The sequence below is a fragment of the Gymnoscopelus braueri genome, assembly GCF_963280865.1.
Source record: "Gymnoscopelus braueri genome assembly, chromosome: 18".
NCBI lineage: Eukaryota > Metazoa > Chordata > Actinopteri > Myctophiformes > Myctophidae > Gymnoscopelus > Gymnoscopelus braueri.
In genome coordinates this window covers 24,115,548-24,143,098 of record NC_137618.1, presented here as the reverse complement: position 1 = coordinate 24,143,098, position 27,551 = coordinate 24,115,548, and the positions used below count along the sequence as shown (strand labels likewise).

The 27,551-nt window shown below is 43.4% G+C and overlaps 1 protein-coding gene across 1 annotated transcript in view; it reads left to right on the top strand.

The window, feature by feature from the left end:
* Window positions 1-26,965, top strand: part of lmo7a (LIM domain 7a) — a 58,772-nt gene extending 31,807 nt beyond the window's left edge. The window contains exons 12-35 of the mRNA XM_080412162.1: window positions 248-397; window positions 854-1,654; window positions 3,299-3,328; window positions 4,182-4,296; window positions 5,512-5,657; window positions 6,235-6,940; window positions 7,536-7,796; window positions 8,491-8,605; window positions 10,735-11,015; window positions 11,203-11,266; window positions 11,542-11,598; window positions 14,660-14,685; window positions 15,550-15,666; window positions 17,346-17,423; window positions 18,006-18,475; window positions 19,307-19,363; window positions 19,739-19,794; window positions 19,950-19,966; window positions 20,019-20,316; window positions 21,671-21,863; window positions 22,778-23,116; window positions 23,766-23,874; window positions 25,591-25,693; window positions 26,208-26,965. Of these exons, the coding sequence (XP_080268288.1) occupies window positions 248-397; window positions 854-1,654; window positions 3,299-3,328; window positions 4,182-4,296; window positions 5,512-5,657; window positions 6,235-6,940; window positions 7,536-7,796; window positions 8,491-8,605; window positions 10,735-11,015; window positions 11,203-11,266; window positions 11,542-11,598; window positions 14,660-14,685; window positions 15,550-15,666; window positions 17,346-17,423; window positions 18,006-18,475; window positions 19,307-19,363; window positions 19,739-19,794; window positions 19,950-19,966; window positions 20,019-20,316; window positions 21,671-21,863; window positions 22,778-23,116; window positions 23,766-23,874; window positions 25,591-25,693; window positions 26,208-26,230 (4,612 nt within the window). The 3' untranslated portion in view covers window positions 26,231-26,965. The remainder of the gene's footprint in view (window positions 1-247; window positions 398-853; window positions 1,655-3,298; window positions 3,329-4,181; window positions 4,297-5,511; window positions 5,658-6,234; window positions 6,941-7,535; window positions 7,797-8,490; window positions 8,606-10,734; window positions 11,016-11,202; window positions 11,267-11,541; window positions 11,599-14,659; window positions 14,686-15,549; window positions 15,667-17,345; window positions 17,424-18,005; window positions 18,476-19,306; window positions 19,364-19,738; window positions 19,795-19,949; window positions 19,967-20,018; window positions 20,317-21,670; window positions 21,864-22,777; window positions 23,117-23,765; window positions 23,875-25,590; window positions 25,694-26,207) is intronic.
* Window positions 26,966-27,551: the final 586 nt, after the last annotated feature.

The window sequence follows — 27,551 nt, the reverse complement described above, 5'->3', positions numbered from 1 at the left end:
CACCCACTTGCATGCTACTTTATATATCAACCTCAGCTGTAAGACATTATTGCTCTCATTCAATTGCATATCTTCTGCTGGGGTTAACTGCATTTCCCTGTAATGGATTCTCCCCGTCTGACCTATGTTTCTTTCTTTCTTTTCCCTTTCTTCTTCTTTCCCTGTAACTTTACCTCCCACTCTTTCGTCCCTGTATCCATCTGCTGCCTTCCTCTCTTCCTCTACTCCCTGTCGTCGGTGTCTGTAGCCATAAGAAGTCGGGCTCTTCCTCTGAAGACTCAGACTGTGACACCAGTCCTTGGCGTTCCTCAGCCTCCTCCCCCGCCGGTCCCTCTCCCTCTCACTCCCACACACCTGAGACTTCCGCCCACACTACCACCCGTGTTGTGGGGAAAAGGTCGATACAGCTGCATGACTCTGACGATGCAGGAATGTTCTAGAGCCATGCTGACATAATAAGAGGAATATGAAAGGCTCTTACTGTGGCCAGATATTTTCTAATAAGCTGCCCCCCTAACACACTAATGACAATAATCACAAAACTGTGCCACTGATGTCGCCCTAACACGCTTGAGAAGGCAGCTTGCTTGCACAGACTTTGCTGGAATAAAGACTGCACAAACATTTAGAGTGTGTTTTTTTAGATAATATTTCATAGCTGCTAGCATCACGCAGAGTGATTATACAATCCTTGTTTGATCAAATTTGTTGTATTTGAATCAAATATCACCACTTTGGCTGCTCATTTTATCCCTTCCTCCTTTTCTTGCTCTTTCTGTACTTTCTGGTTCACATGCATGCACTCATCATCTCCTATATCCTTCTCTTTCCCTCCTTTTGCCCACCCCTCCAGTCCTCACGTTCAGCTACACTCTGCCCCCCTGCTACCCAAGCTACAGTCCCCTCAGTTAGAGACCCCCCCTCTGGTGTTTGCCAAAATGGACCCCACCTCAGGTCCCAGACTCATCAAATGTGAGCAACGACCCCTCTTGGGCCGTCAAGACCCCAATGAGCCCCCTGACCCCGTCAACTATGACAGCATTATCCCTGACATGGAAAACGATGACATGTTCACCAGGCGGACCCTGGCCTTCCAGTCCAACACAGACCTGGCCATGATGAAGACTCGGCTGTGTGCCAGCCGCACCCCACGTCACCTGTACTCCTCGGACCCAGAGCTCAACATCGTAGTCCAGCCACAAGGCCTCGGCAGCGCCAACATCAAGGACCGGCTCGAGTTCCCAGACATCGAGCTGGACGATGTCGTGTACCGTGCCACCATGCAAGCTCAGCCACGGAGGCCACTCTCAGGCGCACCTGACAACTATGCCCCAATGCCAATCCCAGAGCCCTGGGCACTGCCCCCACATCTCCAGGCCAGGCTGCTCTGTCCCCCATGCCCTTTGACCCATGAAAAAGAAGTAGATAAGAATCAGGGGGAAAAGGAGGAGGTCCACCCCAAAACCGATGACATGCTGCTCCGTAAGCTAGGGTCTATCCTTGGTCAGGGGTCATCGAGAGGCAATCAGATGTCTCCGTCACTGCCGAAATCCTGTAGTGAAGGTGACCTGCTGAAGATGCAGGCAATCAGGGAAGCCAGTCAGCTGAGGTTTAGGAGGAAGCTTTTGGTGGAAAAGCTAGCAGCTCTGAGATCGTAGAAACAAGTTGTTTTATGTTACAGTGCCAGTTACTTTATCGACACTGCAGGTTGTGTATTAAAAAAAAATCTTCATTGATTATTATTCCTTTTCATCTTTTGTGTGAGAGCTCCCTGATGACATTTGGCTCTTGGAGCTGAAGTGGTCTACAGTATGTTGCATGTTGTTGTACATGAACCACCAGAACCACAGAGATGGGGAATCTTACCAGTCAAAGCACTTCCTCCTGCAAACATACAGGTGCCTTGTATACTCCCTTAATCAATTGCTATTAATATAGGAATATTGAAACACAAATCCCAGTGGAGGAAATGCAGCAGAATGATGTACATCATACTTGATCAATTTTATGTTTGTGTTGGTTTGTTGTTACCTCTGATTTGTAAAAAATATGCATTTGCTGACCAGGTTGATTGTATACAGCCTCCATGTGGCCTTTCATTATACACTGTACAATAACAAGGAGAGAAATGCAAGGCACCCACAGTGGATGGCCTTACTGTTCATGACCTACTGCTGCTACAGTGTTTCTGTCTTTTGAAGTGTTACTGTTAAACGGTTTTTCATTGTTCTCTGAGCACAATGACAAATAAAATATATTTCTAAGATGTACAGTACATACTGTACAAACAAAATTGCATGAATTCTCACAGGATCTACCAAAAATATACCCATTTTTTATATGGGTAAACAGACCCAGATTGTTTTGGTTTTCATAATGTTCTTGTTTTCTTCTCCTTGGACTGAATTTGCCTGTGAATGGAACCATTTTTTCCAAGCTTAATAAAGAAAACCTCAGACTTCAAGCTTTTGTGATGGAATGCATTGGACCTGACCTCTCCATAGCACTTACACAGGTATTAGACAGAACAAATAGTTGTTTCCTTGGAGTGAAGGGAACTTCACACTGACATGGAAAGCTGATGTAATGTGCCATAGTACTGTAGAAAGCTTTACGGTCTGAGTAAAGGCCAAATTTAAACCAGGGAATGCCCTGAACACACTACATCAAGCGGAGTCATTATTACATGTACTCTACTGAAATTTCCCAATGCTCAGCAAGAAGATGAAAGTTCATCTTTAACTCCATAGTAATATGGAAACACATCTATACCACAGAGACTTGAACACACGCACGTACACACACACGCACGCACGCACGCACACACACACACAAAGCAGCCATTTAACCTGACCTGAGGCCATCTGGATTTGCTTCCCTTGTATATGGAAAGCTGTGTTTCCAATTACATCATGTCAGAGTATGTTGTAGAGAGGAACCACTGGTTCAAAGAAAAACGTTTTATAAAAATCTTCAGGAGCTGAATAGCAGGAAGAGAAAGGTGGTGCAGTTGTACTGCACAGGCTTACTTCACTGCACATACCACCTGAAACTCTTTACATATACCTGAAACACTATTCAACACCAACAGAGAAAGTCCAGACCAGGGAAATAATATCTTTGATCTTGGATTTGCTTTGGAGGTGGAAGCTGATTTTCCTAATTGACCTCTGTCAGGGAGTCCACGCTCTTGACCTTGATCTTAAGTAATAGCAGTCCACTCTCTCAGACACACCGACAGCAATCAGCTTCCACCATTGTGACCTTTTTTGTCTTGTGGTTCTCTTTGGTTTCCTAGACTGCTCCAAAAGCGTGATGGTAGCGACGGGTGAGTTGATACGGGGTTCCAGGAATGTGGCACTTTTCCTCTGCCTTCTGCAGTCATACCCCCACAGCTCCTGCTTTTGTGTTGCTGCGCTCACTGTCTAGTTGCTAAACGCTGACGCAGAAGGTTGTTGTATGGCACAGGGCCAAGTGGGGGCGGGGGGGTATTGCTCCACAAAGCTCTATTGACAAAGCAACAAAGTGAGGCGTGATGATGCATACAGCACCAATACACGGGGACATCTGCCCAAACGCTACAGTACTGTATGTCCCAGTGAGCGCTACAGTCAAAGTTCTATTTGCACCTCTAAAATACTCTCCGACACTGATAGCAATTATGTGGAATGCCTAAACCTTTACAGGTAAGTGGGAGCGAACGCTTTGGCATTCTGAAAGCTTCGAAAGACTTTGTGTTTGCATGAAGGGGATGGTTCATAGCTGTGAATATATACACTCTACTGTACTGCAGCATGTTGTACTGACTCCTAACCCATTCAGCTTGAACTGCTCTGCGGTTTTGTGTGGTTGACCTGTGTGCTGTGTTTGTGCACTAACACCTGTACACAGATAAAATGATTAACCTGGCTTATTTTCTCAATGCAAAACACGTGGATGTGATATCTTTTGCCATTGACTCTAGAAGACATGGTATTGTTCAACACCTTTTTATAGCATCATTTAATGAGTGTATACTGTAGAGGTATAGTCTTCCAGTTCTCAAAGCTGCATGAAAACGATCCGCGTGGAAATATACATTTCACATCCCATGCACACCTTTCGCTCAAGTTGCTTGCTGGTCCTGATTTTTTCCAAAACTTGCTCTCCCGTCTACTTTCCATACATCCCACCGATCACAGGAGCAAGTCGATGAGTGACATCCAAGTGGACCCGGCCGTTCTGCGACAGGTGCGTCAAGAGGAGCTGCAGAAGTTGCGCGAGACGGTGAAGGAGACAGACGACCAATGGCAGGATGTGAGTACCACTCGAAAGCCTAGACTTATACTTAGTTGCGCGCTGATGTTGCATGCTGAATATAGCAGATCTACGCAACGCGTTGTGAGCTTGTAGATTGGCTATTTTCAGCATTTTGACAACCAAGTATAAATCAGGCATAACACACACACACACACACACACACACACACACACACACACACACACACACACACACACACACACACACACACACACACACACACACACACACACACACACACACACACACACGGTGCAATACACCTGCAAGATCCCTGTTTGTCACATAGCAGCCTTGTTTCTCCAAACCCAAACATCCCTTGTGTGTAAACTGTTGAATACCTGTAAGCTGACCTAAGCTTATGATAAAATTGTGTACCTAGAAATTGAAAACAAGTGCACTCTATTTACTGTTAGAGCTACATAAAGAGAACAGGTGTTACGGTGCAGCCAGAATGGCCCAGTGGCCACAGGGTGAAAGCAGAGCTGTTTAGACAGAAGGTAGAGAGGGAGACAGAGCTGATTAGAGCGACACTGCCCTCTGGCTATGGATTGCCCTCATTCCAATTTGCAACCATGCTCTACACTCAGGAATATTGTGCAATGATGCTGTGATGTAATGTCTAGAGATGATACCGAGACGTCTAGTGATGCTTAGGATAGATTTAATTAGGCTAACACTATCCAAAACAACATGACATCTGTTCCACTGTCGAGTGAAAATGCGGTGCACTTTTGTACCTGAAAACAATGTTCTTTGAAGGAGGCCAGCCTATCACTCCAGTTTTGAAGGAGGCTGTTCTCCATTTCTCACTTAGTCCTTTTCAGATTCATTAATAACCTCTTATCCACATGTAGTTACAATGTGGAAAAGTCAATCAGTGGTCTGATAGTACAGTGTCAGTGTAGAATAATGGAGTCTTAAAGCAGCATTTAGGTCACACAGAGTCCCAAACACTCGGGGGACGTGAGCCGGGAGGAGCCTAAAGCACACAAATAGAACACCTTCAAATGTAGCCCTTTCTCCCTCTCTCTGTCCCACTCCTTCGCTCCCTTTTCCTTCTCAACTTCACTTCAATTCTGTGGTGTTAACCACTCAACAGATTCCTTCCATCATCCATATTGGGTGAACAAGCTAGAGTTTAGTTTAGTTTTCATACAGTGCGTATTTCTGCGATGGTGGTTGAGGTAGTCTGGTCTCGTGTCTCTGCAGGACCTGACCAAATGGAAGAACCGACGCAAGAGTGTCAACTCTGATATTGTCAAGAAGACAGAGGAGAGGGGGCAAGTTGAGCAGTCACCTGCGGTCACCACGAGCAACAGAAGGTCCAAGACCTTCAAGGAGATGCAAGAGGGGAGGTATGGAAAAACACTGGATAATGTGCAGGCTTCACTGAGTGTACTGAAGAACGTTGGTGCAATCTTGGTATGTCTGCTCCAAACTATTTGTTAATGGTTGTTGTGATTTTACCTAATGGCATTAGGAAAACGTAATTTATCTTTAATACTCGCTGAAGGAGAAACTTTGCTTCTTTTTTTTATCAACAAAAAATAAATCTGCTTGTGCAAGGATTGGAGTGGACATCGGATCCTGTGGTCAGAGACACTGAATGGACTAACTCTCTAATTGTCCCTCTGTGAAAGTGTAATCTAATAGTGACTTATAACTCGCCTCCCTACCTGCCCTTTCTCTTTTTGCCTCACCTCTCTCCGCTCTCTCCCTTTTTATCCTGTGTCCCTCATTCCACTCTCCTCCCTTTCACTCGTTCCCCTCCTGATGTCAACGCCTGCTCACCCCACCCCTGTACTCTTTGTCCCTGCCCTCCGCATCTCCCTAAATACTCACTGCTTTCCCACCCCGTCCGTCTTTAATGTACCTGTTACTGTCCATTCCACCACTTAACCAACCCCCCACCCCCCTTTGTCCTCCCCACAGAGAGAATAAGAATAGAGACAGAAGTTCCATTGGCAGTCGCCTCAGCTCTCTCTCTTACCTGGACGAGGACGAGGACGTGTTTGACCACCCCATCTCTTCCCGCACAGTCCCGGTCAGAAGCAACACCATCGACATTCCCTACTCCTCAGCGGACCGTCCCCGCATCTCCTCGGAACCCTCTCTGTTAGAGGAGGACACCCCCGCTGCTGCGCCATCTACTGACAGGGCTGCCTCCCCTCCCACCACACAGGAAGTTAAGGTTGTGAAAAGTCCTGCTGGCAGCGACACCACCACCACCACCACCCCCAGCAGCTATACCTCCATCCCCAAGCGCTACTCTGCAACCGCGGCACCTACAGAGATGAACACCGGGCCAGCCCTGGAGCACACCAGCACCACGGCCAAGTCGGAGGAGTCCCGCAATGCCGCCTCCGCGCCCCGCGCCTTCCAAAAGGCGCCGGAGGCAAAGCGCCCCTTGGCGGCTACGCAGGTTGAGAAGAACGAGGCCCCCTCCTCCGGTTCCCTGTACAAACAACCAACACAGTACAACTCAATGGAACCCAAGCCTCCTGGGGTGTATCGGGTGTCTGCCTCCCTCCCCAGGAGCTACCAGAGATCGGATAGCGCGCGTCTCAGCTCAGTCGTCACACCCAGGCCCTTCGGGACCCAGTCCACCCGCATCGCCTCCCTTCCCCGAGCCGTCACCGTGAGTACTTGATTATTGTGCAGCTTTGTGCAGCTAAAGATAACCTGTACCTGTCTTCTATCCAAGGTCTGTTCTGTGCAGTAGTTTTAGGCTGAAGGGCATCTAGCAGGCAGGCTGGGACACTGTCTGTATTTGACATTAGGAGAAACTTGTTTTTTTTTAGGTGTGTTATAGTGTCATGTATTGGGCTGTACAGTAGAGTAACTCACAAGTAATATCTGATTACTTTGTCTGTAAATAATGGATGTTTTTTCTTACTATACAGGACTAACTCACTGAGTATAGACATTCTTGTCAGCTTTAAATACGTTATTTAGACAAGTCCTTGAATGTCTAACTGCATTTCATGTACATATCATGGTTATGCCATCGTTATAGTCTTAAGTCTTGTACTACTCTACATCTGAAATGCATTTACAGTACAACACATTTACTGTGTAGGTCATATCTGGATTTACCCACTTACTGTAAACACCTTGTAATGATTAAAAGATTATGATTATTCCTGTGTCTTTTAAATTGGAATGTTGCACCCTGTCAAGTTTGAGACTTGTGTTCTCTGTACTTAACCCGCTCTTCATTTCCTCTGGGGCAGATGGATGACCCTCACAAGCGTGTGAACGGCGATGTAAACATCTCCAAGAAGTCCTCTGTGCCAAGCCGCTACCACCAGTTCATGACCTCTGAGGACGAGGCTCAGTCTCACTCCAGCTCAGCCCGCAGCAGCGAGGATGAAGAGGAGGATGACGAGACCAGAGAGAAAGGCGTCAGCTCCACACAGAGTATTTCACCTGTCCCTCCCCAGGTCAAGAGTGAAGCCCCAGTCAGTCCTGCTCTGGCCAAGGATACCAACCAGGTGCTTGAATTACAAACTGTTGACAAAGCACGTCGGCTCTTATCCACTGGCTACAATAGTAGACTGTGACATATAATAATCCTGTAAGAGATTATATTATGAAAGCTGAGCTTGAACACTGAATACATGATTTTTAGCCGCTGCCGCAGGTGTTCAAATGTAAATACAAAACTGTCCTTACATGGCCTGCCTGTTTAAATAAAGGCTACACAACAAGACTACTAAATAATAATAATACACACGCACACACGTGCACAGGCACACGCACACGCGCACACACACACACACACACACACAGCAGCTACACAGTAGGTACAGTACAGTACAGGATCCAAGCTTGGCTGTATTAGACAGACATAAATCATTCATACATACAGAGAGCAACAATGGTTCGGCTTTCTTTGGCTCTTGGAGCCTAACCAGCACAGGCCTGCTTCCACATGCGCACAAAACCTGACATGCCAGCTCCTCCCCAGAGCAGAGGAAAGTTATGGAAATGGAAAACATTGAAGGCTGTCATATTAGATAGATGGAGTGTGTCTGTTCATGTCAGTCCATGGGACTCTGTTTTGTGAAGCACTTTGTAACTGTGTGTGTGTGTGTGTGTGTGTGTGTGTGTGTGTGTGTGTGTGTGTGTGTGTGTGTGTGTGTGTGTGTGTGTGTGTGTGTGTGTGTGTGTGTGTGTGTGTTCTAGGAGAGCTACTGTGACATGCGGATTAATCTGAATCAGAAACCCAACAGCAGCAGAGACTTTGGTTTCCAGGCCGACTGGGACTCGACCGGGGCTCACGTCTCGTCCATCCAGACAGGTACACTTTGCTTAACGTCTGAACACATAGAAATGTCATTACAAAAAAAGGAAACTGTCTAGCCATGAATTCAAAAATGGAGAACAAAATTTGCTTTCCATTTTAATATTTTATACCAAAGATTCTACAACACCGGTCCAGCATGGCTCAGTGGACAAAGACTCGCAAGAAATGACCCTTAGCGACTTGTTGGGTTTAGAGATACAGCGGTAGTATTGAAAACCTGTGTTCTATCTCTGTTCATTATAGCAGTCAGGAATTAAAGCCTAGTTCTCAGATCGCCTTGCGGCGGGGGCCCATTGCAGCGGGTATGCCAGGCCTATGTAGGGCAGCATCTATCTGGGTCAGATCTGCTGGGCCTGAGCCTCTCTGTCTCTTTGCAGAGTCTTCTCAACCTCTGTATCAAGGCTTTTATTATGCATCAGCTGAAATAAAGAGTTTGATCACGCTTTTTGTTGGTGGCAGTGACATTTGTTGATGGTCATAGTTAGTTTCTTAGTTAGCAAATCTGTGTACAGTGAGGTGATACTATCTCCCATGAAGGTAAGGACAGATAGTGTTGTATTGTAACAAGGGAAGGGGTTACTTTGAACGGTGTTAAAAAGGCCGTATTAATAGCTTGCGACATAGTGCTCCCATGACTCCGGCCATGTCATCTCTGGGAGTTTCGGTGAAACTGGGCTAACTGCGGCGGCTTCCTGCGAAATAGTGGTTATCCAACCAGCTATAACAGACCATGTAACCTAGTTTTAGGTGTTAAAACGTATTAACAAAACAGCCGGCTCTCAACCAGCTGTATTGCATGATATCTGTAAAAAAAGAAATAGTGGCTCTCCAACCTAACTGATCTAACTGATCAGCTAGTTGGTTGATCTTTAGAACAGTGAGTCACCTGTGTGCGTGTGTGTACAGGGTTGAGTGTGGGTGTAGGTGAGAGACAGGCAGAGAGTGAAAGAGAGAAAGAGAGACAAATTGCAAGGGAGTGAAATACTTGATCCAGTGGTGGAGAGAGAGCGAGAGAGAAAGAATGCAAGAGAGAGAGAGAATAGCAGAGCTGCTGCTGAACCACTTAAAGGATTGCATTTCTAGGGTGACAAGGTTGCTTATGCTGGGTGGGTTGCTAAACGGTTTTGACACTCTAAATTGGTCCGTAAACTGCTGTGAAACCATCCGTGAATGATCTCATGACAGTTAAATGGTAAAGGTCTCATAACTGTTTTTCTTTCTATTTATTTCTATTCTGGGAACGGGAGACAATTTTCGAGCTGATGCTGAGAATTAAGAGACCACTCTATCCTCTGACTGGTGTCTCTTTGTGTTCTTAATGTCTGTCCCTGTATTTGTGTCTATTTGTTCATGTGCTTTCTTAAAGCTTGATTGACGTGCGACATGTTGCTCGACAACAGCGGCAACGTATTTTCAACTGGAAAAGTGTTGAAGCGACACTTTTTCAGTTGAAAATAATGCACGTCGGGCTTTACACTCTATGAATAAGCTTTCCTCTGTTTCCAGTGTGGTGTTTTAGGAGAACCCTGCCCAGGCACCTGGTCCTATGAGTGTGTGTTTTTCTTGATTAGAGTGTTAATATAACAGGCTTACCCGTTCTTATGCAGATGTCATTCATTATCACTTGCTAACATAATATGCCTTCCAGCCTAGTTGAGTGAAACTGAATAGTGTTTGTATAGGTCCCGTGTTGAAACACTCTATTCTATAAGGCTAGTGTGGGTGTGAGCCTGTTAGCAACACTGTGGGGTTTGTGGCAGCTTTGGTATAGACTGCATGGCTGGGGAAGGTGGTTTCTCTCTCAATCCCATGCTGCTCTCTAACACCATAACAGCACCTTCATTTCCTCGCTTGATAACCATGTCAGGGCCCCATAGTGATATAATAGACAACATAATGTATAATGTTGGGTTTTCCCTTTGACATATAATATACCTGCATACACACAACACAACACAACACGCACGCACACACACACACACACACACACACACACACACACACACACACACACACACACACACACACACACACACTCTGCATGTAAAATGTTTTATTTATAGACCATACACCATATTCCAGCACTGCAACTAATCTATAACAGTAAACACACATTTTGTGCATTAACTCACACAAATGCACCTTCTTCATGTACATGTACATGTCTATGTACATGTCCGTTCCAATTCTCTTTCTGTTGCTGCGTTGTGTGCATGCAGACTGGGACAGAGACCTACCTTCCCCACCATTTAAAGGCCATAAGACCATCAATCTGACCACTATGGATCATCCAATATTTGTAGGTGCCTCCGACACAAAAACGGTCAACACCAGCTTGGATTTCACTTCACGACTACCCACGGACACGCTGACATCCCAGGAGGTGCCTACCCACTCAACCATTGTGAGTGACCTAGGATAACTGAAGTTGACCAACTAAAGTAGTACATTAGTTTGTGAGCTTTGTTTTAAATGTGTTTCTAGTAATGCTTGGATGTGGACAGATCAGTGAGTATATTATTTAGATGCATGTGTTCATTCCCTAGTGCCTTTTTTTTAACGAAGTTCCGCCATAATGTGTCTCCTTGCAGGACGTGGCCTCCAACGGAATGAATGGCGGTTTCCGTAAAGAGCCAGTGACCATGAGAAACAAAGGTAAAGGGCATAGTAGCGCATCTTGATGGGATATATTAAAGTAGAATATCAATCCTTAATGAAAACATAGAAGCATTATCTATTTTGTGTTGTTTTTTTAGGGTACTGTAAATTATTGTAGAAAATACTTTGAAGTCATTGAAATCAAATCAGCAGGATGTTTTACTTTTGTCGAATCTTGCTTATATCAATTGTTGAATTAAATGTGTTAAAGTGTTATTTACATAGGTTCCTACTTTCTCTTCCTGTTCTCCTGTTCTCCATTTCCCATGTAGACTCAGAACCCATATCTATGAAAAACTTAAAACGGAGGTCAGAGTTTTTTGAACAAGGTAAAAAGCACTGACCTTAGCAGGGTTGTCAGTGTTGGGTTGAGTTCTGTATAATCTGGTGGCTGGGTGCTCCATGCTTTCATCTTGCGCAATCCCACGGGGTTCTATTGGGCTTATTGTCTTTTATGCATGTTTTACATAAACCAATCAAGACCTCATGTTCAACTGTTCAGCAGTGTGCTAACCACTTAAACCCTCTACTTAGTTGACCAGAGTTGGCTCTTTAGCTATATTTTGGTCCGCTAATTTTTTCCCTCTCTTCGCCTTAAATAGGGAATCATTACGATTATAACGTGTTGCGGCACAATGCAAGGCGTTGCGAGCTTGTAGATCTGCTATTCTCTGCGAATGTTCCCTCCAGAGAGAGATAAGATAAGACCTTTATTGATCCCGCTGGGGAAATTCAGTCGCCAAAGACAAATTTGGGACGTTAGGATTCAAGTGGTTAGAGATGAGTTGATCATAGGTCGCCTGAGGACTGAAATAGAAACAAAACTGCAAAAGTTTGAGATCCTCCAGGGTTCCAACTTGGGGTCACAGCTTTTTTTGTCTGTCTGGTCTGTTGTTAGTATGTAACCCTTTCTGCTCTGCCCCCTCCCCTCTTCAGGCTGCTCAGGGCCCAGTGTCAGTGCGCTGGTCTACCTCTGTGGTAAACAGGGTTGAGTGTGCGGTGATGTCTTCACCTCCACTTGGTATAACCTGGGATACTGACATGCTGTCAAAGCCAAGGGAACACAGACATATAGTGTAGTGGTTGACTTAAGGCACACTAAAGGCCAAATTATGCTTGCCGCGTCTGCGTAGGCGAGTCCATGTAGCAATGTCATGTGTCATAAATCCGTCACCAAGTAATGTCCGCGCCCGCGGGGACATCTGCCTACATGCCAGACAAGTGTAATGACTGCACATGTGCTAGAAAAGAAAAACGGACGCTCTGTTTGAGGAGATGAGAGGAGTTTCTTTATAAATCCAATTTAGGAGACGCATTGCTACCTGCTGTATTATATTATGTTACAGAATAGAAACCTGAATAAAACCCACTTATCAAAGCTCAAATTCATTAGTATCTGAGGTCTTCAGGGAATAACATGAATGCACAGAAATAATTTACACAAGATAGAGAGTAGACCACTTCTCACAAAACTTTAAAGGGTCTACACCATGAAAATCACTTTTTTCTTGTTTTTTTGTATTTTTTGGGGTCCCCAGTGTCTCTTGTACCCCAAAAAATGTTTTTTTTTAAAATTCAGTCATTCCTTCTCATTTCATGGATTTCCAGAATGGGCGTGTCTGAACAGGCGATCTCAGAATGGCAATGTTTCTGACATCACAAACATTAATGATGGCAAACCCAATGTTAAATGAAAAGTGCCCGAATCGCTCCGAAACTTTTTCTACCCCCCCTAAGTGGGGGTCTACGAACAAACAATTCGGGCTCGGATTTTGGCTCCGCCCCCCGGAAGTGGGTGAAACAGGCACCTCAAACACTTGGTGGAATTGTTCAAAAATGTTCAAAGTGTTTTTTTTTCGATTTTGTATTTTTCTTAGATGCTTCTTTTTATGCAGAATCTTTCCATTTTTTTTTTTTTTTTTTTATACATTTTTAATATTTTTTTTTATTAACAGACAGAATTGCTCAGTAGCCCCCCCCTGCCCAAGAGGACGTTTTGGTATTGCAGCTGAAAGTGCTGTATAAGCCAGAGACAATTGACTTGGGATGAGTATATCTGAGTGATGATTTAGGCTCAAACCTTTTGAAAAAGGTTTGAGGGACATACACCATATGATATTAAATATCAAATATTTTTTTTAAATTCATGGTGTAGATCCTTTAATTTGTCTGGAAGAAGGTTATTAGATTATGCCTTGTGCTGATTGCAGCCTGTGTGGACCTTGCTCTTGAATGCATGTGTCTGCAGACACCAAATTGTAGTATAATTAGAATTACAACCATGTTACGTCCACTGTCCCTCACTGACCCTTGCACCTACATGGACACGGCAAGTACTATAATCAGGCTTGACCCCTTAGTGTGAGCTTAAAGGGATATTTCACTTTCAAAAAAACTTTGGGTCATTTTATCATCTACACAGGCTTTTGTGAACTCCCCAGAGAATTGATATTCATTTAATCAGACACGCCCCCTTCCTATACAAACCCATTATAACTTCAAACTCCATTTTTTACATGTTAGATTCATCAAAAACACCCGTCCTTGGTTCTGGTGACTCACCCTGCCCTCCTAATACGCGAGGGGGCTGTGTTTTTTCGATAACCTTTTTAATTTATTTTTAATATTTTTTTGGGGAAATGAAAACAATTAAATACAATAAAAAAATAAAATAAAATAAATAAAAAAAGTCATAAAAAAAACACGGCCCCCTCGCGTATTAGGAGGGCAGGGTGAGTCACCAGAGTAACAGATCTAGCCCCTAAAGCTACACAGCATGCCAGACACTGTGCCAACATATTGACCACAAATACAGATCCTCGTTTGATCTGTATCTTGCTGTGTGTGATATTTTTGTATGGTTTCCAGGTTAAACACATTACACTTTTCATTGTGCTGCTGTGCACGATGATGAAAGCATTTTTGTTGCACTCGTGTTTGACTACTAATAGTTTGCCTGCATGCATTGGATGAAGTGCAGTTTGATGATTGGTGACTGTATACTTTGCATCTTGTGCATGTGCCCGGTTTGTGGTTTCTGAAGTGTTTTTTGTATGATGTTACTTTGTTTGTTTGATGTTATTTCCTCTACAATCAATGTAATGATATATTTTACCCACAAGACATCAATGACTATTACCCAATGTAAATGTCAAATTGATAATAAATCCGAGGAGGTGAACTAAAGGGACCTTTTTTTGCTCCAGGCTTTTTAAAAACGTCAATTATCGCTGTGGTGTTAAATTCCATTACCAAAAGCGAATTTGCACCAGACTGCAAATAGTGCTTAGGTTTTAACGTGCCTGTAAGCTGTTTTTGTGATTGTGATTTGTTCTGCTGCTCCAATAGTACATACTTGGTATTCATTGAACCATTTTCTGTCTTTTAAAGGGGGATCAGAGACGGTAATATCCGATGTGAGTAATGTTTTATATACGTATATAAAAGTATGTTTTGCCTCTTTTCATTTATACTATTTTAGTGTGACTGTTTTGTTTGTTTTTACAAATCCCCTGATAGATTTTTGCACACAGTTAAACAGGTATTTTTTAAATTGTGACAGCATCTTTGAAAGAGGATACCATGATCATTACAGCGCCAAGGCCCATCATCAACCACTGTTACCCTAGTGCCCATTATTTGGACATGTCAGAAAATGATAAGCTCACAATGCGTCACGCAGCGATGCGATGCGTTGCGTTGCGTTACATGAGCTTGTTGATTGGCTGTTTTTGAACATTTTTGAATAGGGTTTAACTAGTTAATCGTGTCATACAGTTACAGAGATGGGTGCTTATTCTCCCTTTTAAGCTCTTGATTGCCTTGAATACAGCATTATAATGGTAGACATTCCACAGTATCATGTGAACACAAAGCATATGATTGTCGGGGTCTGCTGTTGTTTTTAATGGGTGCTGCCATTTCCTTCCCGCTTTGAATATTGAGAAGAGAAATACTGAAATGTACTATCAGATGCTACTGAATAGGTAACCAAGATGAGTTTAACCCCATAAACCCAAGCTCCCTTTTCTGGGCATGTCATAATAGGCAAACATTCTGCAAAAAGAGCAGACTGGCTATTTTTCGCGAACAGAATTGGTGTAGAGGGGAAAAAGGAGGGGGGCCAAATATAGATCCCTTGGGGCACCGATCAAAGTATATAGGGTGGTTAGTGGTTAAGAAGATGATTGTCATCATGCAGTTTTCATAATGACATAATAGTCGTCTGTAATGTAATGTGTGTTGATTGACACTGGGTGTGTCTGCTCTCTCATTACCAGCTAGTACAGCTACCTGTTCCCACAATTACTCCCTCCTCTAACCGCTGGTCATGGGATCCCGAAGAGGAGCGCAGAAGACAGGAGAAATGGCAAAAGGAGCAAGAGCGCCTCCTCCAGGTACACAGGGTCAGATTACCAGTGTTCATGTGTAGCCACCTGGATTTGAACCTGGTTCTCCCATTTGGGAAGCCAAGCATCAAACATCACCTGACCAAGGGATACAATTTATTATGGGTCTGGTCTTCACTCATGGCTACTATTCTGCCTTCACTCCGTTTTGACCCCCCACCCCCGGGAAACCCGAACCCGGACAAGCTCCCACTTCATCCACCTGTATTTGAACCCTGACGAAGGGAGATATTAGGCTTTTGATCTTAAGGCAAAGCTACACTGCTACACATTTATACCTCAGTTAATGTTTCAGGAAACAGGAGACAGCTTTGTTCAAGGCTACTTACTATTATCTCACTCAGAATTTGCTTGAATGTGATGTCCTCACATTAAAGGTAATACTTCAGGCCAACAGTACAGTATTCTGTATACCTGCTGCTATGCTCACGCACCTTTATGTCTTACCTCAGCTACTTACTGCACCTTATGTCTTACCTCAGCTACTATGTGTAAATATGTTGATTGCCCCTTCTTCTTCTTCCACAAAAAAAACGATGGAGCTTGCACACAAACGAATTTCACCCACTGTTTTACACTTGTAAACCTACCTAGCTCAGGAGGTAGAATGGCTGTCTTAGAATCAGAAGGTCCCCTGTTCGAGCCTCTGCTCCTCCAGGCCAGCTGCTCACAGAAAAAGCCACTGCTGGATCAATACAAATAAGTCATTTCCCCTCGGGATCACAACCAATCCTCCTTTACGGTTTCCTAATGGTCTTAGAATACTACTCCTAACACATCATTCACACGTGTGCATATAAATGCACTCTCTCTTAACATCTGTGAAGAGAGTGTTGCTGTAGCTGGAGAGGCCTGCTACTCCTGCACATCTTTTTCCCTGTTGGTCAAACGGCCTGATTTCTTAACCCATTCAATCCGAGAACGCATCTGTGTCACTTTAGATTTCTTATTAAGAAATATCAGATATACAAGCTCATAACGTGGCTGTATGAGCTTGTAGATCTGCTAAAAAAAATTAATTGTGAAAATGCAAAAAGTGCAAATCTTTGAATATATACATTTTTAACAAAAATCTTTGCTTCTGGGGGTCCCTGGAACAAAATATTTTGAGATGGGGGGGGGGGGGGCTCCGCGGCCAAATACGTACCATTTTGGGGGTCCTTGACATGAAAAAAGTTTGAGAACCACTGATATTATAGCAACATGAGTTTTTTTCATAACAACTGTTAGGGGCTTTAGAAGATATTTGTAGAATCCCCAGAAGCAAAGATTTGAAAATGTTCGCTTGATTTGCACAAATTTTCACGATTTTTTCGCCAAAAAATAGCAGATCTACCAGCTCGTATGAGCTTGTAAATCTGCTATTTTTGAATAGCCAAAAGTGTAAAATACTGGTTATAGCTAAAAATCCAAAAGGACACAGTATGTGTTTTCCCGGATTGAATGGGTTAATGAGGTGGAGAAACAAGTTCTTCTAGGTTAGACTGCTTTCAGGACAGTGTTTTGAAGATGATGGGCTCAAGTCAAGGGAATGTTTGGAAAGTAGTGTATTAAATCCATGTTCCAGAGAATCAATTTCAATGTTTGTGGACTTCAAAGGTGTGTGTATGCGTGTGGTTGAGCGCGATTCAAGTCGGTGACCCACTTTCATTGCCTCTTGTGTCCAGGAGAAGTATAAGCGTGACCAGGAGAAGATGCAGGAGGAGTGGCTTAAGGCCCAGCAGGAAGTGGCAACCAGCAAGGAGGTACAAAGATCCACTTACTGCCTCAGACTACACAGTCAAATATGGAGTGTGAATTACCTCTGAAAATGTACAAATGCATCATATGTACTTTGCACTTTGTATTAGTTATAAATCAGTTCTGACACATTATCAGACTTAATTAACCCATTAAGAACGGGAAAACATCTGTCATTTTAGATTTTAACCACTTTGACCATTATTTTATACTTTGGCTATTCAAAAATAGCAGATATGCAAGCTCATAGTGCGGCACTGAGTGCCGCACTATGAGCTTGTATATCTGCTATTTTTGAAAAATCAAGAACATTTGTGCAAATCTTTGAATATATATATATTTTTAAAGCGAACATTTGTAACTCAAATCTTTGCTCTGGGGGGGTCCCTGGAACTAGATATTTTTAGATGGGGGTCTGCGGCTAAATACATATCATTTTGGGGGTCCTTGACATGAAAAGGTTTGAGAACCACTGATATTATAGCGACATAAGTGTTTCAGAAAAATGGATTTAGAAGACTCGTAGAATGGGCCTCAGGTCTTAATGGGTGAAATATCACGGATTGTTCTTTGACTCCCTCTTCCAGCCTGACGTCCAGGAGCCACAGGGCCTCCAGGTGAACAGCCACCCCGTCAGCCCGTACTCTCCCCTCTCCCCCCTCACCCCCATCTCTCCCCTCAGCCAGCCCTCCTCCTGGGACAACCAGGAGGAGGTGGCGGAAGCCCTGGAGAAAGAGGAGAGAAAGAGGAGGGAGGAGCAGGAGTGCCAGAGGCAGGCGGAGGAGAAGAGGAGGCGGGAGGAGGAGGAGCGCGAACTGCAGCGCCTCCAGGAGGAGAGGAAGAGGCGAGAGCGGCAGGAGGAGGAGGAGAGGAAGAGCAGGGAGGAGGAGGAGCTGAGGTGGCAGAGGAGGAAAGAGGAGGAGCGGGTGGAGGAGGAGAGGAGGCGCCGGGCGGCGGAGCAGCAGGAGCAGCAGCGCAGGGAGAGGGAGAGAGCACTGGAAGTGGAGCAGCAGCAGCAGCAGCAGCAGTGGTCAGTACAGTCAGTGTCTCTGAAGAAGTCCTGCATTCAACATTTAACTTGAGTAAAAGTACAAACGTATTGGCATCAAAATATACTATAAACAGTGCTGATTTATGCAGAATGTCCCATTTCACATAATTTAAAAGAAAATGTGTAAAAAATATATATAAAATGGGGCTTAGGTGGTTAATAATAATGTTTTGTAATGCTAATCTAAATTTGCACGGTAACTAAAGTTTTCGAATATTTGTAGTGGAATCAGTTAAATTAATCAATCAATTAAAAGTTAAAAATTATACATTTATTGAAACATTTAAATACTCAAGTAAAGTAAAAGTACTTCAGAATTGTACTTCAGTACAGTACTTGAGTAAATATACTTTAGTTAGCACTGCTCCGAAGCCTATGTACTTCATCGTATGGCCATGTGATGCTCGCTGAGAAGTACTTGTTAGATTTTATTTAATGCGAGTGGCAGGGTCGTACGACAAAGTATAAAGGTCATGATTCACACAAACCGTGTAAAGGCTTTTTTAATTGCGTATTTTCAACTGAAGAAAGCGTTGACACTAAACACTGAAAGTCAGTTGAAGAGTGTTTGTGTCAAGCGACACTTGCGACTAATTAAAAAAAGTGCTTAAATGTGCTGTGTTCATCATGCCTCGCCTATGATGCTAATGTTAAGAGAATTAACCACTAACTTTAAACTGTAAGCTGCCTCGTTGTCTGTGCGTTATTGTGCCTCCCACTGATGTGTATGCATGTGCTTTTCCCTCCGTCTGTCCGCTGTAACACCCCCCCGCCCTCTCCTCCTCACCCCCACCTTTCACTCCTGTCTCTAAACCCTAACCTATCCCTTCACCAAAGGGGTGGGGAATCCTATGGCTTTGTCAATGTCCAGCCTGAGCTATCATTTGCAGACAGGTTAGTGCATGAGAGCATGCATGCATTCTCTACTTACATATGCTGGTTCAGCTCTCGTTGTATATCCACTCCACAGCTACTAGCTAAATCACACTAATTCCACTAGGGAAACCCTTGCATGTAATATTTCAGAAAAATAATTGCTAAACGTAAAAATAATTTGTCATGTGATGACAATGTTTCGGTTGCTAAATGTACTTTTTTTTTTAATGATTGCAAAATATATGATATAAATGAATGTGTCAAAGCAATGCAATGTAGGCACCATCAGCTTATGATGATCTGTGTGGCTTTCTGAATTGATCTGTTTCCACTATAAACTGGATGAAATATCATGAGCTTGATTGATTTCCTCAAATCTATTTTAATTAACAGGGCAAAGTCTAAATCCACGCCTCACCTCGATGAAGTGGAGAAACCGCAGGGCAAAGGTCAGTCTTTCCGATCCAATTCCTCCGATTAAGACTGAGAGATGTTATAGATCAGCTGCAGTGCAGGAATGGGTGGCTGTTCCATGAAAAATCCTTTGACGTAAACATGTAATTGTATTTGTAACGTGCGTGTGTTTGTTTGTGCGTGTCCTGAGAATATCTGCGTGTGTCGGTGCATTTCTGTGAACAATCATATCTCCATGTACACTTCGGTCAGTGTATAGGAACGTAGGATTGCATATCCATGTCCTAATAAGGATCCTGACCTAAACACCATACTGTGGGGCTGTACCACAGGGGTGTATGGGCAACCGGGGGGCATGACCCACTGGTTGGTGGAGGAGGAGTTGAGGCGTAAGCGTGGACAGGCACAGATTCAAAGGGCTGCATCAGAACTGGAGCTGGAGAGGAGACACATCCTCAATGCCATGAGATACAGACAACCAGAGAGAGGTGTGCCGAGTCACAAACCTGCTCGTCTCCAAATCAATTCCACCGTGATCCACTCAATCGTCTCTGTTCATAAACTGTAGTCCCAGTTTTCAGAAGGTGGCATACTTGGCATACCGTGCCAGTTCATTTTCCCCTGGCGTTGTTTGTTTGAGTGGCCGGGCAGCAGGTTTGAACCGTAAACACACAACACATGTGTTTCTAGTTCAAATCTGCTCCTCATTTGTCTCCCTGAAAAATGCCCTTTTGGTTTCAGAATGTTTGGAAAATGTGTGGCTTGTAAAGAATGGGTCCAATGTTTAGTTCAGTGACCATGGGGCTAAAGAATGGGTCAGAAGCTGTGTTCACAATCACGTCTCCCTTTGGAATCAGTAGACTCACAACCTACTTCTGGTCCCCTAAAGAGGCGGCCACTTAGGTTACACTAATCTCTCAAGAACAGCTTCTGCACTGCGTTGGAATCTGTCGGGGAGGTTCGTCATAACGAGTGCGCATTCAGATCAGGAAGTAGGCCGCGCTTTACCCAATCACATGTAGTGGGCGGGATTCACATGTCCGTCGATCTTTCCCCCTCGAAACAAACCGAAACTAATTTAACAATAGCGTCCGCGGAGCAGACAAAACCACGGAAATATATTCACATTTTAACTTACTCTTTCATCATAGAAACAAGTGGGCTTATAACCAAAACGATCCATGTTCTCTGGGAGAAGTGGTGTTAGTGTTCCGTGTAGAAATATTGTTAGTGGGAATGAAAACATAGTCGCACCAACCGGAAGTGATGCGCTGAAGGCGCATCACAAACACCGGTTTCCTTGTGCTCTGGTGTTACGTTATCGTCCGCCCAGAGCCAACAGACATAGAACAAACAGCAGAGGGCGCTGTTTTTCATTTTCAGTTGGCGATGGGTTCCCAGATTGAGGTTACACAGATATGGAAAGGAAAGCGGAGATAGGTTTTCAAGTGTTTGTCTTGGGCTGAGCCAATCAAATGAGACTATGGGAAGATGAATTGAAACAGGTATACCACCTTCTGAAAACTGGGACTACAGTTATGCACAGATCCAATCTGGAGAATCTCACCAATCAATCAATCAATCAATCAATCAATCAATCAATCAATCAATCAATCAATCAATCAATCAATCAATCAATCAATCAGTTACCCAGAAAATTACTTTGAGTGCAATATTGGTATTTTATTGACCTACTGTATACCTAAATGTTGCTTGTTCTCACATTGCAAGTTTTTTCATACATGCTTTTTGCATCCAATATAACATTGTGGTTGCAGTAACTGCGTAAAGTGAACAATAACATAGTACTTTAATTGTCCTAAAGGTCATTCTCTAATGACCACAGACTCTGGGAGCACCTTTCAATGCTGTCCCTCAATGCTATCCCCCTCTCTCCGTCTCTCTGTCCAGTGACAGGCAGTGGTGTGGGGGAGACATCATGGAGAGACTCTCAGAAGAAAGGACAGTCCCAGGCAGAGCATGAGAGACAGCAAATTTTGCAGGAGATGAAGAAGAAAACCCCCATGCTGACGGACGGCAGCTGGATCCGGCAGCGTGCCGCCACGGCAGTCCCCAAGGAGCCCATCCACCTGCCAATGCGCAGGTACACTACACTGCACTACAGTATCTCACCCATAACACAAACATTACGTTGGTAAACAGCCAACGGGACTGAATTAAAGGCATTTGGTAGGTATGCCCTTATTTTCTGATGGTACACTGGGCTTTGTAAGTGTATTATTGTGTGTTTAACCACTTAACCACTTAACCACAAAACTTTTATAAATTATTTCTAAATTAGGAGATTTACAGTATAAGCTCACAAGTCACAGTTTATTTTTGCCTATGGCATGACCAAAATTGGGGACGTGTATTTAAAGCGGCTAAATAACCATAAACGTGCTAATATTTTCAGTGTCTCGATAGTATGCTTACATTTTGTCTCTTAAAGCATGGATGGCTACCAGTCTGCTTTTGTCCAATCTGGTTTCATCATTCATTAACTGGAACGAAAGATTCAAAGAAATGTGCATCACTGTGGGTACAGATGAAAGCTCTGAAAATATGAAAAATGTGAAGGAAATGCTCCAAAAACCAAAATATTTATTTATAGCCTTAAATAAGCCCCCTTTACAACATTTTGATGTATACCTACAGACCACTTTGCAATGCGTTTCAAGTGTCCAATGCTCAGGCAGAATAGTTTTGAGTTGACACTTTAAACGCATTGCTAAGTGGTCTTTACTGTAAGTACATATAGCCGTTAGGTCTGAAGGCCTACTCAACTACTCAAAATGTTGTAAAGGGTGACCTATTTAAGACTATTTATAAACATTCCTTTGTGGCATTATGTAATGGCTTGTCATCACATTTTTCACATTTTTTGACTTTTGCCTGTTTGGGAACTGTATCTTTCACTTTTTGTGGAGTAAAGATGAAGACTGCCAGCCAGTCCATTCTTTTAGGAAATGCTTCTACTAACTGGTTAACATGGGCTGGCTTGGGTTGGCTTTGCAGAGGAGAGTCCCTCGACAACCTGGACACGCCTCGCAACTCCTGGCGGTCGTCGTGGACGCCAGGAAGTACCACCTCCATCCCCAACTACAGTCGGCCTCACTCTGCCCTCTCCGGCAGCACTTCCTCTTATGGCGTCGTCGGAGCCGGGCAGGGGGTGGGGGCACGCCCCAGCTCAGCTACCCTGCCATCCTCTTACTCCATGGGCTCCCTCAGAGGTGGGGCAGGAACCCCCTCGTCCCTGTGGTCTCAGCATTCGTCTTCCCCAACCCCATCATCTCCCTCCCCCACCACCTCCCCTGAGCCCTCCTCTGAGCCACGCCCTCCTCAGCAGCGGAGCAGGTAACAGCCAGTAAAAAGCTCTAATGCAACTTTGCCTCTAAACCCTGACTGATACTGGACCGATTATAACCCAGTAATAAGTATAACCCACTGATGCAGGTGTGGTTCCATAACCCTGGTTTTGGAGTGGTGGTAAAAGGGAAACTTGTATGTCATTCCATTTATTTTGTCAAACTAATATACATTCGCTCACTTCAGATCCAAATGATTGCATGGAGGTGATTCTGTATAGTTGTCTGATGCCGTCTCCCCTTGGCTTTGCCATTCAGTTGCATCGATTTTTGGTGTGTGTGTGTGTGTGTGTGTGTGTGTGTGTGTGTGTGTGTGTGTGTGTGTGTGTGTGTGTGTGTGTGTGTGTGTGTGTGTGTGTGTGTGTGTGTGTGTGTGTGTGTGTGTGTGTGTGTGTGTGTGTGTGTGTGTGAGAGAGTGTGAGAGAGAGAGTGTGAGCATGCGCACATGCGTATGCATATATTTTCACACATGCATCATTTCTTTGTAATTAAATGTTTTTTTTCCAATTTATATCACACACAAAAGAACAATACATAACACAACACAACACAGTACATTCATACATGTATAATTAATACATAGATTGCATACTGTATTTCTTAGCTCCTCAATCATGGTTTTACATTCTGCAATCTAGGTCAGTGAGTGGCAAGAAAATCTGTACGTTCTGTGACAGCCCACTGGGAAAGGGAGCTGCCATGATCATCGAGTCCCTTGGGCTCTGTTATCATTTGGGCTGTTTTAAGGTGAGAGTTTAAAGTCCACATTGGACCACCTTGGCCTGGAGATTCTTGCCCATCTTGGTCGGTCCCACCAGAAACTAATCTCGTCTGTTCACCCTTAGCCTAGCCTTAATTATGCTCTACTAACCAGATGGGTCGCAATGGAAGCTGATCCCTTTTACTGCACTAACACACTCTTCATCATGTCACACTATTCTGTGAGCCAAACTAATCAATTCCCTCCATTCTATTTCTTCCTAACATCCTAACACTTGATTCTGGTTGCTGATCACACTCTTCATCATGTCACACTATTATGCGAGCCAAACTAATCAATTCCCTCCATTCTATTTCTTCCTAACATCCTAACACCTGATTCTGGTTGCTGATATAACCTGGAGCTTTGGTTGTTACTAGGGTCTCTGAACTGTCGGTCTCCTGCATCTAATTGGTTATCATGGCTGTCATCCTCAGGTGTCTGTCAATCATTCTGGTGTTATTTCTTTCCAACTTTGCTGTTCGCGGTCGCTGATCAACTTCTGCAGTACTGCACTGTATTATATATATATATATATATATATATATATATATATATATATATATATATATATATGTATATCCCAGAGCCTTCAGTCAGTCTGTGCTCTAAAGCCCTCGCACGGGGGTGTCGCACGCTGAAAATAGCATACCTACAAGCTCACAATCCACGGGGTGGGTTCAATGCGAGCTTATAGGTCTGCTATAGGGCATAGCAGTGGCGGCCATTTTCTGGTTCCACTCCAAAATAGTCAATGCATTTTTCCCATTGACATTTCCAAAAATATTTATATCAATTCATTAAAGCCTAGAATCAAGCCATCCAGGGTGCTGGTGAATCATGACCATAAAACAATGGATTTTTCTGTGATTTCTATTTTATTTTATATTTAATTATATGATATACTATATTTAATAAATACCCTTTGTTTTGCCGTTTTCAAAAAAGTTTTTTTCACAGAATCAAACGTTTTATGGTCATGATTCACCAGGACCCTGGATGGCTTGATTCTAGGCTTAAAATAATTGATATAAATATTTTTGGAAATGTCTATGGGGAAAAATGCATTGACTATTTTGGAGTGGAACCAGAAAATGGCCACCACTGCTATGCCCTATTTCCAGCATGTAACAAAGTATAAATTAGGCTCTACTCCTGTGGAGCAGGACATTGAAAGCTATACGTTACACACTGTTAATTAAACAATTATAATTAAAGCCTAATGTACGCACACATAAAATCCTCAATGTTCATTTAACTCTGAAGGCGGTTACACACCGGCGAATATGCGAATATACGCAAAATTCGGACTCGTTCCGAATAATTAAAAGACGCTTTTTTCGCTCCGCGAAACTGGTGTGGAAGCTTGCATTGACTTTATAAGGTTTTAAAAAAAAACGTATTATTCGCATGAAAAACATCGCCCCGGTGTGTAAGGACCTTTAGAGTGTATGAATGTAAGCGGGTACATTTGGTCACGCATGTACGCTCTTGGATTGACACATGGATAAATGAACACTGAGGATTTATTTTTACTGGGTATACTTTGTCATAGGAGGGTGTTGCTTTTCACTTGAGCATCGAGCGATCATACGTCATACGTAGACAAAGTATAAATTAGGCTTAATCCTCTGGATTGAACTGTGTAGGTCTGATTAAGCGGAGTCTCCTCTCTGACCCTGCCCTCTCCTAAAACCCCACAGTGCATCGACTGTAAGTCCGACCTTGGAGGATCAGAGATTGGGGCCGAAGTCAGGATACGAAACAGACAGCTCTACTGTAACTCCTGCTACATGCGACTCAAAAGTGAGTACATTAGCCTGTTAAGACCTGAGGCCGATTCTAAAAATGTCTTCTAAATCCTAACCTTTTTCTGAAAAACGGATGTCGTTATATCAGTGGTTCTCAAATGTTTTCATGTCAAGGTGGACCCCCAACATTATGTATTTGGCCGCGGACCCCCATCTCAAAATATGTTGTTCCAGGGACCCCCAGAAGCAAAGATTTTTTGAAGATAAAATATATATATATTTAAAAAAAATATATATGTATTTATTCAAAGATTTGCACACATTTCCACGATTTTTCAAAAATAGCAGATCTACAAAGCTTGCAGCGCGGCACAAAGTGACACGCTGTGAGCTTGTATATCTGCTATTTTTGAAATAGCCAAAGTATAAAATAATGGTTAAAGTGGTTAAAAACTAAAATGACACAGACGCTTTCCCCGATTTTAATGGGTTAAGCACCACAAACTCTGTACGGCCAGCCGTTTCAGGCTTGACCGGTGTCTGTCATCTTGTTGTTCCCTTCCTTGTAGCTGGCCAGCCAACCCCCATGTGATGGGACTGCTCTCCAGCAGATCGATGAAGAGACTACTCTGGACAACAACCCATGAACGACGCAGCCATGGAAACCAGGCAGGACACCACAGCCTAGATGCACTCGCATTTATGATTCCACAAAGCCCCCCCCCCCCCCCCTCTTCCTCGCTGATCATCATATTGATTCTTTTTACAGTGTGTGTGATTGTGAGAGGGTAAGCATCGACAAGGTTAGCAACGTTAATGTGTTTATATCTTAATAAGTATTACAAGTTGTACAAAGTATAAGGGATGTGCATGCACCAGAGAGTTTTTAGATGTTTAACCAGAAAACACTACTCAAGTGTTATATTGTCTTTAAAATTATTGAGGCAGATCATGACCGATTTTGATAAATATTATTGAAAGATATCTGAGACAGAAGATTAGATTGGGGGAAACCTGCACCTTCATCTCCTCTCATCTAGGCCTTATTTCTGCTGAGTCTTGCGCTATAAAAATGTTTTGTCAACTAAGCTGTGCTTACCATGTCTATGTGCCTTCATGTTCCTAACAAGGGAGAAGTAATAGAGGTGAAATTATTTCCAAATGTATTTAAACATTTTCACGGTTATTTGGAGAGCACTTATCATGAGTTTTCACTGTTGGAATTTACAATCGAGAAGTTTTTCCTGAGAAAAAAACATATTGTCTGGAATGATATTGAGGCAAACTTTCTTCAGTAACGTTTGTAAATAAAATGACCAAATGCTCATCTTGTCTGACTGTGTATTCACTGAACTGTAGGATTGCTTTAATGTGGTTATATTTACTCTGTGATGCTTGGATCATCCTCCCAGGATTCATTTTTCTTTCCATTCCGTCTCTCTCTCTCTCTCTCTCTCTCTCTCTCTCTCTCTCTCTCTCTCTCTCTCTCTCTCTCTCTCTCTCTCTCTCTCTCTCTCTCTCTCTCTCTCTCTCTCTTTCTTTCTCTCTCGCTCTCTCTCTCTCTCTCTCCCTCCCTCCCTCCCTCCCTCCCTCTCCCTCTCTGTGTAGTTAAGCAGTGTTACTGAAAGGAATTTCAATGAGCCTTTGTGCAAGGACCTGCCTGCTCCATGTTCTCCAAAGCCAATTTGTCATGCATATTTCCGTCAGCGTGCATGCATTACCCTTGATTACTCTGTGATAAGCTGTTCTCCTAATATATTCTGCCATGCAGCTGTTTAGTGAAATGACATCTGCATAAAGATACGTTTCAATATGCATATGTGAATGAGTGGAAACTCCTCTGATTGCTCCATTCCGAGTTCCCAAGTGCATTTGAAAGCTATGGTAAGAATATGTCCTCATGTTCCCCCTAT